Source organism: Amia ocellicauda, chromosome 12, assembly GCF_036373705.1.
Source record: "Amia ocellicauda isolate fAmiCal2 chromosome 12, fAmiCal2.hap1, whole genome shotgun sequence".
Classification (NCBI taxonomy): domain Eukaryota; kingdom Metazoa; phylum Chordata; class Actinopteri; order Amiiformes; family Amiidae; genus Amia; species Amia ocellicauda.
The window spans coordinates 7,257,644-7,276,192 of record NC_089861.1 but is presented as its reverse complement, the minus strand read 5'-3'; the positions used below and the strand labels follow the sequence as shown (position 1 = coordinate 7,276,192).

At 38.0% G+C, this 18,549-nt stretch overlaps 1 protein-coding gene across 11 annotated transcripts in view; it reads left to right on the top strand.

Moving 5' to 3' along the window:
- Window positions 1-18,549, top strand: part of LOC136764302 (sorbin and SH3 domain-containing protein 2) — a 91,822-nt gene that overhangs the window by 50,226 nt on the left and 23,047 nt on the right. For 8 of the 11 annotated variants that reach the window (XM_066718227.1, XM_066718220.1, XM_066718223.1 and 5 more), the window contains 7 exons: window positions 1,150-1,297; window positions 3,892-4,064; window positions 5,477-5,543; window positions 9,918-9,968; window positions 11,444-11,633; window positions 12,068-12,182; window positions 17,694-17,777. In XM_066718227.1, coding sequence (XP_066574324.1) covers window positions 1,150-1,297; window positions 3,892-4,064; window positions 5,477-5,543; window positions 9,918-9,968; window positions 11,444-11,633; window positions 12,068-12,182; window positions 17,694-17,777 — 828 coding nt within the window. Of the gene's footprint in view, window positions 1-52; window positions 724-1,149; window positions 1,298-3,891; window positions 4,065-5,476; window positions 5,544-9,917; window positions 9,969-11,443; window positions 11,634-12,067; window positions 12,183-17,693; window positions 17,778-18,549 lie in introns of those variants that run through there. The other 3 variants (XM_066718225.1, XM_066718230.1, XM_066718228.1) reach the window with 2 other exon arrangements.

Here is an 18,549-nt window from a genome sequence, read left to right as displayed (position 1 = left end):
TTTTCTTTTGGGTTTCAAAAGCTGGATTTCAGTCACCAGAAACTAACCTGAAACCAACCTTTCTGTGCTCACGTTAGCTTGTTGGTGTTTTCCTCCTTTTGTTGTCCTTTCCCGTTGTACAAACGCACTAATGACCCTCATTTTCTGCCGAAACCCCTTCTAATTCAGTCAAGAGTTAACTCCTGGTTGATAACAACTGTTTGTCTGTTTTTTGTCCCACAGCTTCTAGACTGTAGGTTGAAGCCAGCATACTGTGTTTGTGTTGTGATGCAAAATCATTTGCGTGCCAAACATACTTTGAGATCACATCTGGTTGCGTAAATCATGGCAGGACGTTTTTAATTTGATACTAATAGAGATGAGCATGCAGAATTTCATACGCTGCCAATATAGAATGATGACTGCCACGAAACTCATTTTCATTTTGCTCTGTGTTGCTTCCACCCTCCAAAATGACTATTGTTACCTAGTCATACAATAGATAACCCAGATATATGTATTTCCTGGTGCTGTTTCCTCCTGGATTCTTTGGTGTTACACAACAATGTACTGTTGGCTGGATGAAGTGACCAGGTAGTAAATTAAACAGTATGTAGCACACAGCACTTGAACAAAACCAATACACTGTGTTAACTTTGTCTGTTAAACTTTTGACCCTTGCGTGAGCTGTAGCAACCTTCACAGCAGAAGAGAAAACACCAGAAGCTAATCTGTTACACACAGGTTAGCTTCAAGTGTACAAACCAATTCAAATTTCCTAGGGCACATTCATTTTGCAAATGATTGTCTCTGTTAACCGTGTGTGTGTGTGTTTTGTTGTTCTTGTTGTTTTTTTCTTAAGGTAACAGGAGAAGCCTCTTACACAATTGAATCCATATCTGTCCTATAGACAACATCATTAATGATATCCTGGCAGGAGTTTCTTCTCCATCCCTCACCCGCCACCTCCCACCTAATGTTGTTGTCTAAACAATAACCAAGCACCCTGTTTTCTTTCCTGTCACCGTGGTTTCTTGTTTCATACTAATTGTATAAGTACTTGACAGCTGACAACTTCCTTGTTGCTCACAGAAATCCACATCCCGTGTTTTGATGATGCTCTGAAGGTTTCTGTTGCAGTTTCTAATTATTCTTTGTTGTCTCTCCTAGGGCCAGATGACAATGAATGGCAACTCTGGCAGTGCTTGCAGCCCCGTCAGTCATTTACAAAGGCCCTTCTCCCCTCCATCAGTTTACCCCCCTCCTCCTCCCTCTCTCAGCCCCAGCATTGTTGTCATGCAGCAGGGCAGAAGTGTGGGTAAGTTATTCTGCACACAGAGCATTTTCAGATAGAACCCCTGGAAATTAATTAAATCGCACAATAAACTATTACTTCTCTTGCACAACATACCACTTCCCAGTACCCAGGCTGCAACAAAAGGGAAACATGTCTTCAGAATTGCCGACATACAGAACGAAGCCTTGATAGAAAGAAATTGCTTTATTCCGCAATTGCTGGCACTGGTCTCCCAAAGTGGTCTCCTTTTCTCAAAGACTGGTTTCAGTAATACAACAGGGCACTCTGTAAAAGGGAAATAAACACTGAAGGGTAAATGCTGCTTCTTCCATACTCTGTATTTATTCACTTCAGAAATGAATACATTTCTAGGTGCCATTTAAGCATTGACACCTCTGTTTTGTTACTTACTACTTTAGCTAATCATGTATATACTAATTAAACATGTTTTTCTTAAGATTCTTGGTTGGTAATATACCACCCTGCTTAAAAAAAAAAAAACTGAAACCATACCAGTCGAAAAGGGGGCTTCATTGGATAACTTTGGTTTTCATTTCATATTAAATGTAGTGACTTTCTTCCTCTTCAGAACCCAGTTTCCAAATCGCAAATTTCAAAGTTGTACCCTATTGAGTTTTGATATTTAAATAGTACAAAGTGTCTTCTAACAATAAATTAAACCGTAATAGGTTATAGATTTGTATTTTGCGAGTTGTGGGTAGCTCAAAGTTTTGATTTGGTCTAGCCCTCAATTCACATGACTCGACTCAAGTATCTCAGTGTTTCCCAGTGAGTAAGGCCAAGACTGAAACAAAAGCAAAGGTCTGCAGCATTTCTCTTTGAAGATAACTTGGCACAGGAGTCAAGTGCCAACGGACCTTCAGAAATTGCTTACAGATGTACAGGTTTAAAATGAGTTTACATTAAAGCTGAAGAATTATTTCCCAAATTAACATGAAAGACTAAAATATATTTGTCAGTTGTCACCAATTCTGTAGATGCTGAAAGAAGGGTTTCTTCTTATGGCCAAGTTTTTACAGAACAATGTCAATCTTTGACAGGAGGCAGAGTTAACCAACTGATAATGCTTAAATTGAATAGGAAAATGTAATGCACAGGACACTCTCTTTCCATAAACTGTAAGTGACAATTAATGTACTGTTTGCGAACAGCCTTGCATTTTTATTATTATTATATTATCTTCAAACTAAGTTACAACATTGATTTTATGGGATATTTTATACAAATTGTTCCTGGAATCAGTGCTATCTTTATTATTACATGTTTTACTCTTTTGTGTTCCTACTAGTAAATTACAAAAATTAAATTATTTATTTACAGATTCTAACAAATAATATTGAATAAGATATATCAGTAATAAAGGGATGCATGTCCCTTTAAATAAATGTCCGTAGCTGCTGCCACTTAATCAGTGCATCAATGCATCTTAATGAAAGACTAATTGAGATGATTAAAGGAATGCTGCCTGAGATCATTAATTAATGAGTGTTTTAATTAAGCAGAATACATGGCCACCTTGCTCGGGGAGGAATGAAGTGCAACCTTAGGAAGCACATTGCATCACAGTCCATCACTGATCGATCTGAAATAGTACTTGATAAGAACTGTCAGATAGGGATCCACATCAGAACGAGGCTGTGTGTGGCATCCTTCACTCATCTCAAGATCCCAGACCACTTCACAGAAATGCTGAGGTCAATCCAGTACTCACAGTATGAAAAACAGCCCATGGAATAAGACAACAACTCTATACAAAAGCACCACAGAGAAACTGGAATATGGCTTACACCCAACAAGGGCCTGGACTCATCCTTCTAACTACAGGCATGAGTCAGATTTCCTTTTGAAAAGAGAGATAAATGAATATGTATAGCCATCAAGTGTGACCGTTTTACATCTCACTGCTGTTCGGGTTTACGGACATGTGTCTTTCACCCAAAGGACATGTATATTTCAATATATTAGCATGGTAATTAATATAGGGAATGGAAGCAAACTATTTAACGTATAGTATTAAATTACTACATATATATAAACAAGTCTACAATGTCAGGGTAACTGTGAAAATGATTACTGTGAGGTCCAATAAGTACTGTGAAAGCAACAAGGCTTATTTAGTTTGAGATGCTGGCGGTCTGCATTCTGCATTCAGTGATCACGGTTAATCCCCCTCTACAGGGATTACCAGTAAATCTATGTGACGGAGTATTTGAGTAAAAAGGGACTAGCATGCCGGGATTAATATGGCTGTGACTGTGGTCGCTCTCCGTCTGTGTAGAGAAATGCACAGCTTTGTCTTTTTTGGAAGGGTCGTGGGTCCGTTTAAGGAAATGCAGTCCGAGGAAGTGAAGAAAGTAGGTGTCTTCTGCTGGGCTGTATTGGTGTGTTAGTTAGGATGTCTGGGGTGTTCGGTTTGCAAAACAGAAGCAACCACAGCTATCTTGCTTTCTAAACAGGACTACAGCTAAACAATATGCAGCTCAGTGACTGGTGCTGTGCTCAATCTAATGAGTGGAAGTTTAAGGATGGTACCTGGCTGTGACGCTGTATTCGGAAGAGATTTCAGTGCCTTCTTCTCTGCTCTTCCCCAACAGAATCCTCGGAGTCTGTAACCCAGGAATCCCACTCTCACGGATACACGACCGTGACTACGATACCAATCGCTAGGACGTCGGAGGAGGAAAAGAGAGTCTCTATTATTAAAGCACCCCATTATTCTGGAATTGGTCCAGTGGATGAGTCTGGCATTCCAATTGCTATAAGGACGGTAAGAGCATCTTGCAGGTTTGACTCTCTATCTGTGAATGTATATGTGTGTAAGTGCTGTGCTTATTAATTTCATTCACTCAGTCATTCATTCATCACATAGGATTTGCTTTTAATTATTTTTAAGCTTACCATTTATGCTTAGCCATGCAAAACATGATTTAATATCACTGCCATATAGAAAGGTGTATTTGTTTTTGCTTTTAACAAAATGAACAATTTGTTACAATTTGCTGCCTTCTAGCATGAATTCCATAGTTACCCTGTTTGTCTTAGCACAATGTCATTCACAGTCAGCATCTCAATCATTCATTACATCTGAAAGAACGGTGGTAGATATATGTCCAGGAAAAGCAATAAAACTGGAAAAAAGAAAACATCAGTAATTGTCAGGCTTGGAAAACAAAACTCAGATCTCAATGGATGTGCTGTACTCTCTTCAAATGAATATGCATATGGGCAGCATTGGGAATGTTAACCAAATAAAGGGAAGCTATTTCAATTATTTTTCTTTTGTTTTTTCACTGCTTTTTCTCTTATAATATAGAGCAGAGCAGATTGGTTAGATATAAAGAGTTCATCAGTTTTTTTTCTCAGTCATAAAGCTTCAGACATCGGAGAAGACATAAGAAACAGTGTTTTTAATTCAAAACAAATCGACCATTTAAACAAGACAGTCTGGGTTCAGTCTTATTCGATTTCATTTTGTTTTATTATTTGTTTTTTCATATCTAGCCTAGTCTGAGATGTCTTTTTAATGAATATATCTATATTACATGCAGTATTCACCACTCTTAGAAATCTGTTTGTGACACAAGGGAAAGGCTTGGTTACATACTCCCTGCTTTTCTAATACAATTACCAACAGCTCTCTGTCATATCTTGATCTTGTCATTTACTGTAGCTGCATCTACTGCATTTTTTATTTATTTTTATGCGCTAACTGTTTTAAGGACAAGAGATTTTATTGTATCCACAGTACCCTGTAGACAGGCATTGAAAATGCCTTCCTATGCAATTGGTTACTACTTGTACTAATCTCACAAAAATCCTTCTCCATCTGCTCTGGTTTGTAGATAGTGGGGTAGATACTAGTGTTGTGGGATCAGTGATGTCTTTTACACCAGTACTCTAGTCACTAAGTAGCCAGCAGTCTACTGCTTTATATATTATTGCTTATTGCTGATTGATTAGCTAAAGTTATGGAAAACTTCCATTGTGTAACTTACTTTAATTTCACCAATAGCTATGGACAGGTATTTTTACTTAATCTGTATCTCAAAGGTGATTGTGAAAAACAAATTAAGTCATAATTGTAATTTGTATGAAAGCAAGTGTTACATGTGTATTTGTGTCTTTTAAATATTTAAGTTGATAGCTGTCTTCTTTTCTTATACAAACAAACCTTTCAAGACTGTGGACAGGCCAAAGGACTGGTATAAGACCATGTTTAAGCAAATCCATATGGTGCACAAACCAGGTATGTTTGAATTATTCAGTATTATCCCAGTATGAGTCCAATGAATCATTCAGCACATTGACATTTAGCAATTTTTGTCATGTGTTTAACTTAGCATTTTCAGAGGTCACTCTTCATATTCTTCTGAAGAATCAATTTGCATTATGATTTGACAAATAATAATATGATCTAGTTCTTTCACCTTGGTGTAAATCAGTCTGCATAGGCTGGGTGGCTGTATGACATATGGGCAGATTAAAGTAAAGTGATGGATGCAGTAAAAATTTGAATGAAAACCTACAGTGAGGGAAAAAAGTATTTGATCCCCTGCTGATTGTGTACGTTTGCCCACTGACAAAGAAATGATCAGTCTATAATTTTAATGGTAGGTGTATTTTAACAGCGAGAGACAATAACTACAAAAAAAATCCAGAAAAACGCATTTCAAAAAAGTGATAAATTGATTTGCATGTTAATGAGTGAAATGAGTATTTTATCCCCTATCAATCAGCAAAATTTCTGGCTCCCAGGTGTCTTTTATACAGGTAACGAGCTGAGATTAGGAGCACTCTCTTAAAGGGAGTGCTCCTAATCTCAGCTCGTTACCTGTATAAAAGACACCTGTCCACAGAAGCAATCAATCAATCAGATTCCAAACTCTCCACCATGGCCAAGACCAAAGGATCCAAGGATGTCAGGGACAAGATTGTAGACCTACACAAGGCTGGAATGGGCTACAAGACCATCACCAAGCAGCTTGGTGAGAAGGTGACAACAGTTGGTGCGATTATTCGCAAATGGAAGAAACACAAAATAACTGTCAGTCTCCCTCAGTCTGGGGCTCCATGCAAGATCTCACCTCGTGGAGTTTCAATGATCATGAGAACGGTGAGGAATCAGCCCAGAACTACACAGGAGGATCTTGTTAATGATCTCAAGGCAGCTGGGACCATAGTCACCAAGAAAACAATTGGTAACACACTACGCCGTGAAGGACTGAAATCCTGCAGCGCCCGCAAGGTCCCCCTGCTCAAGAAAGCACATGTACAGGCCCGTGTGAAGTTTGCCAATGAACATCTGAATGATTCAGAGGAGAACTGGGTGAAAGTGTTGTGGTCAGATGAGACCAAAATCGAGCTCTTGGGCATCAACTCAACTCGCCGTGTTTGGAGGAGGAGGAATGACCCCAAGAACACCATCCCCACTGTCAAACATGGAGGTGGAAACACACAGCCAAGGCAACAAAGGAGTGGCTCAAGAAGAAGCACTTTAAGGTCCTGGAGTGGCCTAGCCAGTCTCCAGACCTTAATCCCATAGAAAATCTGTGGAGGGAGCTGAAGGTTCAAGTTGCCAAACGTCAGCCTCGAAACCTTAATGACTTGGAGAGGATCTGCAAAGAGGAGTGAGACAAAATCCCTCCTGAGATGTGTGCAAACCTGGTGGCCAACTACAAGAAACGTCTGACCTCTGTGATTGCCAACAAGGGTTTTGTCACCAAGTACTAAGTCGAAGGGGTCAAATACTTATTTCCCTCATTAACATGCAAATCAATTTATAACTTTTTTGAAATGCGTTTTTCTTGATTTTTTTTGTTGTTATTCTGTCTCTCACTGTTAAAATACACCTACCATTAAAATTATAGACTGATCATTTCTTTGTCAGTAGGCAAACGTACAAAATCAGCAGGGGATCAAATACTTTTTCCCCTCACTATAAGGAGCAACATTTAATGTAGGCTTGTGAAGCTGTTCAACTGTCTTGTAATGTCCAGCCTGCCTTAATGAAGCTCTGTTCAGGGAGACTGTAGGTGGATAGTGATAGTAATGAAATGGTAGATTAGGCGTTAATGTTTTAACTGCACTATATTTAGAAAGTCACATGACTGTGCTTTAAAGAAGTAGAACAGGGTTTTATGTGGGCACCAATGGAAGAGGGTCTGGACAACTGAGCAGTGAGCCAGTTTAAGGCTCCAACATGTTTTGGGATTTAATTCTCCAACAAAATAGTTAATGATTACACGAGGTCAAGCAAACAAGGAAAGGCAGATAAAGATCAGACCTGCTTGTGTGTCTGTGTATGGAAAGCCCTCCTTTCTGCAAGCAAGTTCTTGTTTACAGTCCATTTAACAATTTAGGCTTTCAAGGCAACAATTTCAGTTATTCAGTAAGAGTCCACAATGAGGGATCCATCACAAGCCGTGAGGAGCTCCTCATCATTTGGTATCTGGACCAGAACTGAACTAAAAGAAAAACAATCTCCTTACTTAAACTGCAAGCCCTAGTCACAATAGAAGTGAGCATCCAGTACACAATGGGTCATATTGTGCCTGTCCTGTTAGGTCAGCTGGAGAGTGATGTGACTTTCAATGACATTTTTGCCTTCCCTCACCAATATGGTGGTTTAAAAGAATATATATGTCTATATACACTCACCTAAAGGATTATTAGGAACACCTGTTCAATTTCTCATTAATGCAATTATCTAACCAACCAATCACATGGCAGTTGCTTCAATGCATTTAGGGGTGTGGTCCTGGTCAAGACAATCTCCTGAACTCCAAACTGAATGTCTGAATGGGAAAGAAAGGTGATTTAAGCAATTTTGAGCGTGGCATGGTTGTTGGTGCCAGACGGGCCGGTCTGAGTATTTCATAATCTGCTCAGTTACTGGGATTTTCACGCACAACCATTTCTAGGGTTTACAAAGAATGGTGTGAAAAGGGAAAAACATCCAGTATGCGGCAGTCCTGTGGGCGAAAATGCCTTGTTGATGCTAGAGGTCAGAGGAGAATGGGCCGACTGATTCAAGCTGATAGAAGAGCAACTTTGACTGAAATAACCACTCGTTACAACCGAGGTATGCAGCAAAGCATTTGTGAAGCCACAACACGTACAACCTTGAGGCGGATGGGCTACAACAGCAGAAGACCCCACCGGGTACCACTCATCTCCACTACAAATAGGAAAAAGAGGCTACAATTTGCACAAGCTCACCAAAATTGGACAGTTGAAGACTGGAAAAATGTTGCCTGGTCTGATGAGTCTCGATTTCTGTTGAGACATTCAGATGGTAGAGTCCGAATTTGGCGTAAACAGAATGAGAACATGGATCCATCATACCTTGTTACCACTGTGCAGGCTGGTGGTGGTGGTGTAATGGTGTGGGGGATGTTTTCTTGGCACACTTTAGGCCCCTTAGTGCCAATTGGGCATCGTTTAAATGCCACGGCCTACCTGAGCATTGTTTCTGACCATGTCCATCCCTTTATGACCACCATGTACCCATCCTCTGATGGCTACGTCCAGCAGGATAATGCACAAGACAATTTGACATATGGCCTATCGTTGAGTGTCCTTTTACTATATAAATAGGTAGTACTATGTATAGTAAGTAATTCTGTTGAAAAATAAGTATTACACCCAAAGAAATTGAAATGCAGAAGCAATGATCTATAAAGCAACACTACATGCTTTTTAGCTTATTGTTTCTGACCATGTCCATCCCTTTATGACCACCATGTACCCATCCTCTGATGGCTACGTCCAGCAGGATAATGCACCATGTCACAAAGGTCGAATCATTTCAAATTGGTTTCTTGAACATGACAATGAGTTCACTGTACTAAACTGGCCCCCACAGTCACCAGATCTCAACCCAATAGAGCATCTTTGGGATGTGGTGGAACGGGAGCTTCGTGCCCTGGATGTGCATCCCACAAATCTCCATCAACTGCAAGATGCTATCCTATCAATATGGGCCAACATTTCTAAAGAATGCTTTCAGCACCTTGTTGAATCAATGCCACGTAGAATTAAGGCAGTTCTGAAGGCGAAAGGGGGTCAAACACAGTATTAGTATGGTGTTCCTAATAATCCTTTAGGTGAGTGTGTATATATATATATATATTAGACTGGGATTCATTCACAATCATCAAACCTGCCTTTATTTCGAGATAAGCTATTAATGCCATCTTCCATTGCCAAGAACATTGTTATTTGAAAGACTTGTGAATTAATAGATTTATCTAGCAGCGATAGTATGTCTGTAGATCAGTATTTGTTGGGACTTCATGTCAGAGATTATTAATGGAGTAGGAAACTCATCCCTATGATTTGATCCTCAATCAGACTGAATTGTTTGCCTTGATTTTAGATGGCTTTAAATTGAAGCCATATCTGTTCCCTTGGTATTAAGATATTATGTTGTAAGATATTAATTCTACTTTTTAAAATACTTAAGACAAGACAAGATGTTCTAGAATTTTCTTCCTTTTTAATCCATTGTATGTTTTCATGATATCACAAAAAAATATATAAATATATAAATGTATAAAAAAGAAATATAGAAATACTGTGAAATATTTGTGAAAACCTTCCCTGCGTGCTTATTTTACAGGTGATGCAGATACAGATATGTACAATGCTACCTATGCATTAGTTAACACTGGTAAGAGCATTTAATTGTCATGCCTTTTTGTGTTTTTGTTTTTTTACCTTTATTTGAAATCATGAGCTACTTAACAACAAAAACAATAATACATTAACAACCAAATAAGCTACTGTGGCAAAAAAGGTGTGACTTTTAAAATGCGTGTATACAAATTATAGCCCATCTTTCCATTGTTTTAAACTTCATGGGCAGGAATCTTGCTATCATTCAGCGTTAGGAAAAAAATCAATTAGTGTCTTATTCATGACTGCTATAATGTTTCCTCAGATGTTATTTGTGAGAGGTGAACGATGCCAATTTTAAACTCAATATTGGGAGAAGAGATCACTCAAGTGCAGGCAATGACTACCCAGAATCTGCATCTTAAATGTTTAGTTTTTTTAGACTCTAATCAAACCGCAGTCATTTGGGAATTCTCCTGAATACATAAACTAGATAGAGATGCATCCCTCAGTGTCATAGATTATTCCTCCGAGATCTAATCTCCTGCATTTGAATCTTAAGAGGGCTCGAGTAAGACGTTTTCAGTTTCCATTGCCCCTTTGACATTTGAACTGTGGACTATGGCATATTCACCAATCAATCAGTAAATGCCAAGCACTGATTGAATATTCTTTCAAATCCATTAAGCCTGGCTGCTACATGTGATGGGGGATAATCAGAGGTGGATTTGGAATCAGAGGTGTATTTATATTGTAATGAATTTTGTGTCTATTTGCAACTAAAAAAGCCCTTATGTTCATTGACAGCAGCAGGAGCTCCTTCTCATTACAGACTTGTATGTCTTTTCCTGCTCTTGTAAGGACCAATAATCAGTTAATCATTAGAACAAAATGCCTAACAGTCATAGTAGCATTTGCAGAATTTGAAGTTCCTGCACTGCATGTGCAAATACTTTTTTTTTTTTTTTTTTCTCCATCATCTCCCAAGCCTGGTATTTTGGAGAATATTAAAATACAATGGTGTCTCAAAAGACACCAAATGTGTGCTTTTCAATGGTCTACTGAGCAGCATTTGTTGTTTTTATAAAAATCAATATTAACAATAAGTACTGCCTATGTGATGAGTCTCTCTCAGCAGGCATCTAACTCCACAGAGTGTATGTAATCTGGCTCTTGAGAGTGACGTTATAGACTCCTTGCATAGACCACAAGAAGCAACTTCATGAGACTGCTTCAGCTCTCGTACACCGTACAGTTCTCAAGCAATTAATATTGAGCTCCAGAACACAATAAAGTATAAGTGTGATCCTAATACTACTATGAAAGTAGAGTGGTATCGTTAAAGGTATTGTTTTATGAAATACTGCTAGTACAATGTAAAAAGCTTTATATTAATATTTTTATTAGCTGGTGTTTTTCATTTTTCTTTGTTTTTATGGCTCAGAACTTGCACTAAACCAAGATTAATGTCCCTTTAGGTTACTGAAGAAAATTGTTACTAATCTGTCCTTGTATCTTGGTTTGTTGTAGAACACTACAGTGCACCTAATCCAGTGCAGGCCCACCCGGCACCCAAGACTCACACTTACCGGCCCTTGTCCAAAAGCATCTCAGACAATGGCACCAACGCCATCAAAGACTCATCGCCTGTGCCCCCCCCTCCTCCTCCTATGCCATCATTGTCACAGCTGAGACCAAGAGACAGAGCCACACCTGAAATGTAAGCAGCACGTCTCCCAGCACACACCACAACTCTCATTTCACATTCAGTTAATTTAACATATACAGGTGTGCAATGCTCTGAGAGTGTCACTCAGCTCAATTGCTCAACTGTTGTATTTTGTTTTCCATTTACAGGATGTTTTGTTTGCTTTTCAGTATAGTGGCTGGACAGACCCCTTTGAGAAAAGTCTTAAAATTATACATTGATTTAATGGAAAATTACATTCGTATATACAATTATTCCGTCTACCTGATGCCAACCAATATTAAATACTGTGATTGGTCGGTGGGGTCACAATTCTTTATTTACTTATTTTTACACTGATCAGTAATCGCTACCAAAGATTTTATTTTTCAATATGCAATTTTACTCAGACAAATACAATGGAACCTAGACTGTCTAAACCTGATTTTGCTTTTATTTTTAACAAGGAATGAATGGGGACCTCCAGATAGAAAAGTAGACACCCGAAAATACCGAGCTGAGCCCAGGAGTATCTTTGAGTATGAGCCGGGGAAATCCTCCATTTTGGAGCAAGAGAGACCGGTAGGTCCCAAAACGACAATTAGCCTATTATCAGGGTTTATCATCGTAATCATTCAGATTAATATTTCTATTACAATGTCACAAGACAATTTGACATATGGCCTATCGTTGAGTGTCCTTTTACTATATAAATAGGTAGTACTATGTATAGTAAGTAATTCTGTTGAAAAATAAGTATTACACCCAAAGAAATTGAAATGCAGAAGCAATGATCTATAAAGCAACACTACATGCTTTTTAGCTTATAAATAAATGGAAGTGTCATGAATGATCAGGAAACCGTTTCTTACAATGACAGCTTTTGTTTTGGGGGGAGCATTTTGTCTCCCATTATTAAGACTATGAACAACAAAAACATCTTTATTTTGTTCAAAATCTCTTTCTGAAACTATGTTAATTAAATGTTTTGTATATCAAAAATACTACCTAGAGCATCATCTTCTGTCTTGAATATTTATTAATTTATAGCATTCAAATGTTATTACACAGAAAATGAGGAAACCTCGTACTGCTTACCATCTGTTACTAAGCAGAAAAATTACAGTACTTGAAAAAGGAGTGGATACTTTCTTATTAGTCAGGGTCATACTCAGAAACAAACCCATTGCATTAAAAAACATGCAACTTGTTATGTTTAGGATTTGAAACAATGTCTGTTACTATTGGAATAAGGTGTTATAACAATATTATAACAATGTTAAAACTAAGAAAAATGCAGTATAATCATAGTCACTTCTCATTCCTACATTTAATTTACATGCAAATACTGATCATGCATACATTAGCAGTGCAACAGACAACCCAAGAACAAGCAGGAACTAAAGGCAGCTGCAGTGCAGCCCTGGCAGAGCATCACCAGGGAAGAAACCCAGCATCTGGTGATGTCTATGGGTTCAGACTTCAGGCAGTCATTGACTGCAAAGGATTTGCAACCAAGTATTGAAACTCACAATTTAATTCATGATTGTTAGTTTGTCCAAATACTTTTGAGCCCCTAAAATTGGGGGGACCACCTATACAAATGGGTGTAATTCCTACACCCTTCACTCAATTTGGATGTAACTACCCTCAAATTAAAGATGAAAGTCTACACTTAAAGCATATCTTGATTGTTTCCTTTCAAATCCATTGTGGTGGCGTACAGAGCCAAACAAACACAGAATATATTGCACGGCTATAATATCAAAACAGCAGTGCATAAAATGATATCAAGCAAGGAGGAACATATGCCAAAAATGTACACGTTCCAGTTATACGTTTAATAATCATTAAAATCATTGACAGATACAACTAATTATGCAGTTAACATAAGAACATAAGAAAGTTTACAAATGAGAGGAGGCCATTCGACCCATCATGCTTGTTTGGTGTCCATTAATAACTAATTGATCCAAGGATCCTATCCAGTCTATTTTTAAATGTTCCCAAATTTTCAGCTTCAACCACATCGCTGGGGAGTTTGTTCAGATTGTGATGCCTCTCTGTGTGAAGAAGTGTCTCCTGTTTTCTGTCTTGAATGCCTTGAAGCCAAGTTTCCATTTGTGTCCCCGGGTGTGTTTGTCCCTGCTGATCTGGAAAAGCTGCTCTGGTTTGATGTGATCGATGCCTTTCATGATGTTGAAGACTTGAATCAAGTCCCCATGTAGTCTCCTCTGTTCCAGGGTGAAAAGGTTCAGGTCCTCAGTCTCTCAGTAGGACATTCACTTCAGACCTGGAATAAGTCTGATTGCTCTCCTCTGAACTGCCTCTAGAGCAGCGATATCTTTCTTGAAGTGTGGAGCCCAGAATTGTACACAGTAATTACACAGTATAATTACACAGTATGCCTTAACGGTCATATAAAAACTTTTAACGAGTTTAATTCCAAGCAAAGGAGGTTTTGCATAAAAAACGCAAATGACCTTTGCAATGGGCAAGACTAAACAGTATGATACTATTGAAGCTCAAGAATTAAGTTATGAAGTTAACCAAAATAGTCACAAATTATTCAAATGTGGTCTTCTATTTCTAGAAGTACTGCAAGTTAAATTATTAAGAAAGTCACTAGGTACTGTCTGGTCTCCTCCACAATCTGGGAATTCAAGTGAAATATTTGTTAAAACAGTAAAGAAGGAAGGTTCGAGATGTCTGTAAAACCCACAGGCCAGTGTTTTCCTCCCACTGTCCTGGAGCACACCTGTGTGTCAGCTGGAGCTCTTAATGGAACCCCTAAAAACATTTCCATAAAACATAAAGATGCCATCAAGGATAATGAATGAGTTAATTACTTCTTAATGCACTTTCCATCTTTCTTTTAGCTAATTACAATTACAAAACCAAAGACCTCACTGTGCTCTTAATGGCACTCTTTTTAATGATATGCTGCAAGAGAGGTACAAGGCTAAAAAATAAATATAAAAATAAACCTTAGAGCTGCTTTCTGGGCCTGGCAATCAGGAGCATCCATCAATGTGATATTAGATGAGTTCAGTTTCCTTCATATGCAGGACGCTGTTTGTCTTGGCAGATGTGCACCACTATCAGCTTCCATTTGATCTAATAATAAGAAAGTCTTGGCTATAAAGTATTGCTAAGCTGGTGTTTCTGTAAACTTAAAATCAGCACATCCATCTAGATAGAGCTTGGTTATACTAATTTGTAGCATTTAGTGTTACCACTTTGAGGAGGAATAAAAGTGGGCAACACTGCCGACTGTAAGTACTGAATAATTAAGTACTTTTCCAATACGTACACCACATAATTTCCCGCTTAATATAAAGTGTTTCCCAAATGTAGTACAATTCTGTTGAATTTGAATTTGACTGATTCTGGGGAAAACTCAAAATGTGTGACTATAAAAGTTGTAGGAAGAACACATGCAGTTTTCATGAACAATAAAATAAAGATAGAACAAAGTACTCAGAATATCTTCACACCGGTTTTTAGAAGTGAGAAGCTTGGCAATGACTGCTACTCTTGTAACCACACCAGTATCTGACCGAACATTGCAGGACACTAACACCACAATATAGGAAACTGAGCTGTGTTCTTGAGATTGATAGGGTAACAATTAATTCCAGAAAGTGTATGTATTCTTTTTTTTATTATTATTTAGTATGTGTGTTTGTTGGTTTTGTTTTTCACCTCCTAAAAAACCTGCATAAGCTGCTGCTATGGAGTTGTGGTGAAACTGCAGAGTTAAATGACCCGTGTGTCGCTTCACAACTTCCGTTCTGTTATTGGATTTTAAAACTTAAAAAGGCAGGACCTGTCAGCATGTCTCCATATTTTCTTAAAATTCAATCAATTCAATGGCAGCGAAATTCGAAACAAGCCTACACAGGTCTTCATAAAAGAGGGACTATTTAAGGTGTTTTGAAACAGCAATTGGTGTCAGTAAGTCTTAATTAAATTTGAGCACTAATTAGTTTTAAAGTTAGAACATAAGAAAGTTTACATGAGTTTTCTAGTTTTGGCGGTTATCCAGAACGTATCTTTCTCCTCATATATTTTTAATAAGTCCTTCCGAAATAATTTACTTTGTGCAGTGTTTTAATATTTTATATATGGCTACAACATACAAATCCCATCGCTGAACTCAGTCTGTCAAGATTTATTATGGTAGTGTACTGGATAAAAAAAAAGAATGGTTTTCTTCAGCAAGTTTTTTCCCCAGCTCTGCTGAGAACAATCTTGTCAGCGTATTATGAAATAAAAGACAACGGCTTACAATTTCTCAACCAGCCTGCAGGTTTCAGTTTATTTATAATTTGTTCACCGTTGTTTGATTTGTTTTCTTTCTGAAGGAAAACAAAAGTGCAGCACTGTCAGTGGACTTTGAAATGTGTAAGTTAGGACTGTTAGAACTGTTGATTTTAAAAGGAAAAAATAACTTTCCAGACTACCACAGCTCCAAATCATATGGATAATAAAATATGTATTAATACAATCAAAGTGTAAGATGGTTTGCTAAGTTACCAATGATGAATTAACATCAGCTCAGCCTTGAATTAAGAATGAAAGGATATCTAAACTCATGATCCTCTGAAACTGGAACTGAGGATTGCCCAATTATATGTTAGCTTTTTGCAAAGATTATTAGCAATCATTGGGTGGTTATACAAATAAAACAGACTCAACTGTCTTGGCTTGTTCTTTCATATTATTGATTTGTGTGATGCATCATATTCAAATGAGTTGGAATTTACACCCTGCTGTTCGACACTCAGTGTTAATGTGAACCAGGACATTTTAAAGCATATTTTATTTGTATTATGAAAGCATTCCTTAATTTATTTTAGTCACGTGAATATATCAATATGCTCAGACTCAGTTTAAGTGGTGAGTTTGTATGTTGAGTGGGGGGGTTGTGTTGTCTCTCTGTGTAAAGAGGTTGCTACCCTCTACTGTAAATAGTGTGGTAATGCACTTTATTACCCTTGAAAGGACTTCCCGTTAAGGACTGCACTGAATTTTACTACCCCAATGTGTATTGCGGTTTATCTAAAACAATACTTTGTATATAAGGAATTCAGTTACTACTATTACTATTACAACTATTACCTCTATTTCTACTATAATAATAATAAATAATAATAATAATAAAAATAATAATAATAATAATAATGTTTTTTAGTTAAAAGTATTTATTTTATTTTTACACAGTCATAATAAAACAAACTAGTTTATGGGGGAAGATGGTGTTTATGGACAGTTTGTTTTGTTTGTATCGAACATAGATTTTGATACTTCCTCTAAATTGTCCAGATTACACTATAAAGCCTGTGCTTCTATGCAGCGTCATAATAGAAGCCATAATACCTTGCTTTCTTCCGATAAACAGTAAAACTTTAATTAAGCAATATATTCTCTAAAGCTAACATTTCTGCTGTTGTGATGCCCTGAATCACTTGCCATCTGCACCATGAAAGGGCATTCTGAACTAGGGCACTGTCCATACAAAAAGTGGCCTGTCTGAACAGAAGATTTATGGTATTGATGTTTATGGAAGAAGGTACAGTTCTTTTGCCCAAATATCAACTTTGATGACCCAGTGATTGCAAATGTATCCCCACTTGAGTGTATCAGGGAATGACAATTGAAAGCCTGAGCAGTAATCATTGATAGTATGTGGATAATCCCTGGGAAATCCCTACAAACCCATCCCAATCAACCCACTTCTAGGGACTCCCAAATCCAACTACTGTAGTGGGCTGCAATCTGCGGACCAGATTAGTGACCATAAAGCATGTTCTCCCTAAATACAGTCATTTGAGTCTATGAATAGAAAATATTTGGTACCTTGAAATGATCCCTTCATGTAACCTTCTCTCTGTATGTTATACTGCTGTGCATTTTATTTTATTTTCTGGTTTGTTTTCTTCACCATTGTGGTAACATTGTTCCTTCCCATACAATCTGTTGCATGTGTAAAGCTTCAATGAATCATGACAATCCATCTTGCTTAGTATGCCTTTTTTTTTTTCCTTCCTTGTCCCCCCCAACCCCCACCCACCTTCACCTCTGCTCCAGATTAATGACTTAAACCCAGATGATATAGATTTAGAAAACGAACCGTGGTATAAATTCTTTTCCGAGCTGGAATTTGGGCGCCCGGTAAGTGAGGCCAGTGTATCTTGGTAGCAACATCAGTTTGCTCATCCATCACTGAGCTGGACTGTTGTGCCTGCAGCTCAGCTAGAGGCTTGGCATGTTGTGGGCATGTGGCATCATGCATCTGTGTTTGTTCTGTGTAGTGTGCTAACAGACTGGCAGTAGTGGTTGTTGGTGGAAAAAAAAAGAAAGGCAATATCTCATCAGTCATCATGTAGGGATTCTGTGTAAGGATAAGATATGGCTGCGCAAAGAACCCCGCAAAGCTAAATTCAAAGTCTTCGGCTACCTGAAAGGTAGAATTTAAATTCTTAAAAACGAGAGTTGGGATCAAAGGAGAAATTATTTTCTGCTCACTCCTTCCATCTAGTGATCGGAGAGGGTTTCGTTTTCTGTCTCGGTGTGAGTGATTTGATGTTAATTCTTTCTTTTTTCTGTCATTCTTTATTTTCCTATTAGTATGTGACTTTGGTTCAATTTGAGCCAGGAAGGAGAGGAAATATCAACAGAGCTTTTCACATTTCTAGAAAATGTGTGCTGTTAAATTCATCTTCCTTGGTGAACTCAGCATGTGAGTAGCAGCCATACTTACCAAAGCTGCAAGGGAGAATGAATCTAAAAATATATGTATATATATATATACACACACACAAACTGCAGGCTGCTCTGCTTTGTAAGTGAATGCATGTTCATTTTTTTTTTTTTTTCCCGGCACAGATGGAGACTAAGGCACCCAGCAGTTTGGTAAGTGGAAAATCAGGGACGCAGATGGGCA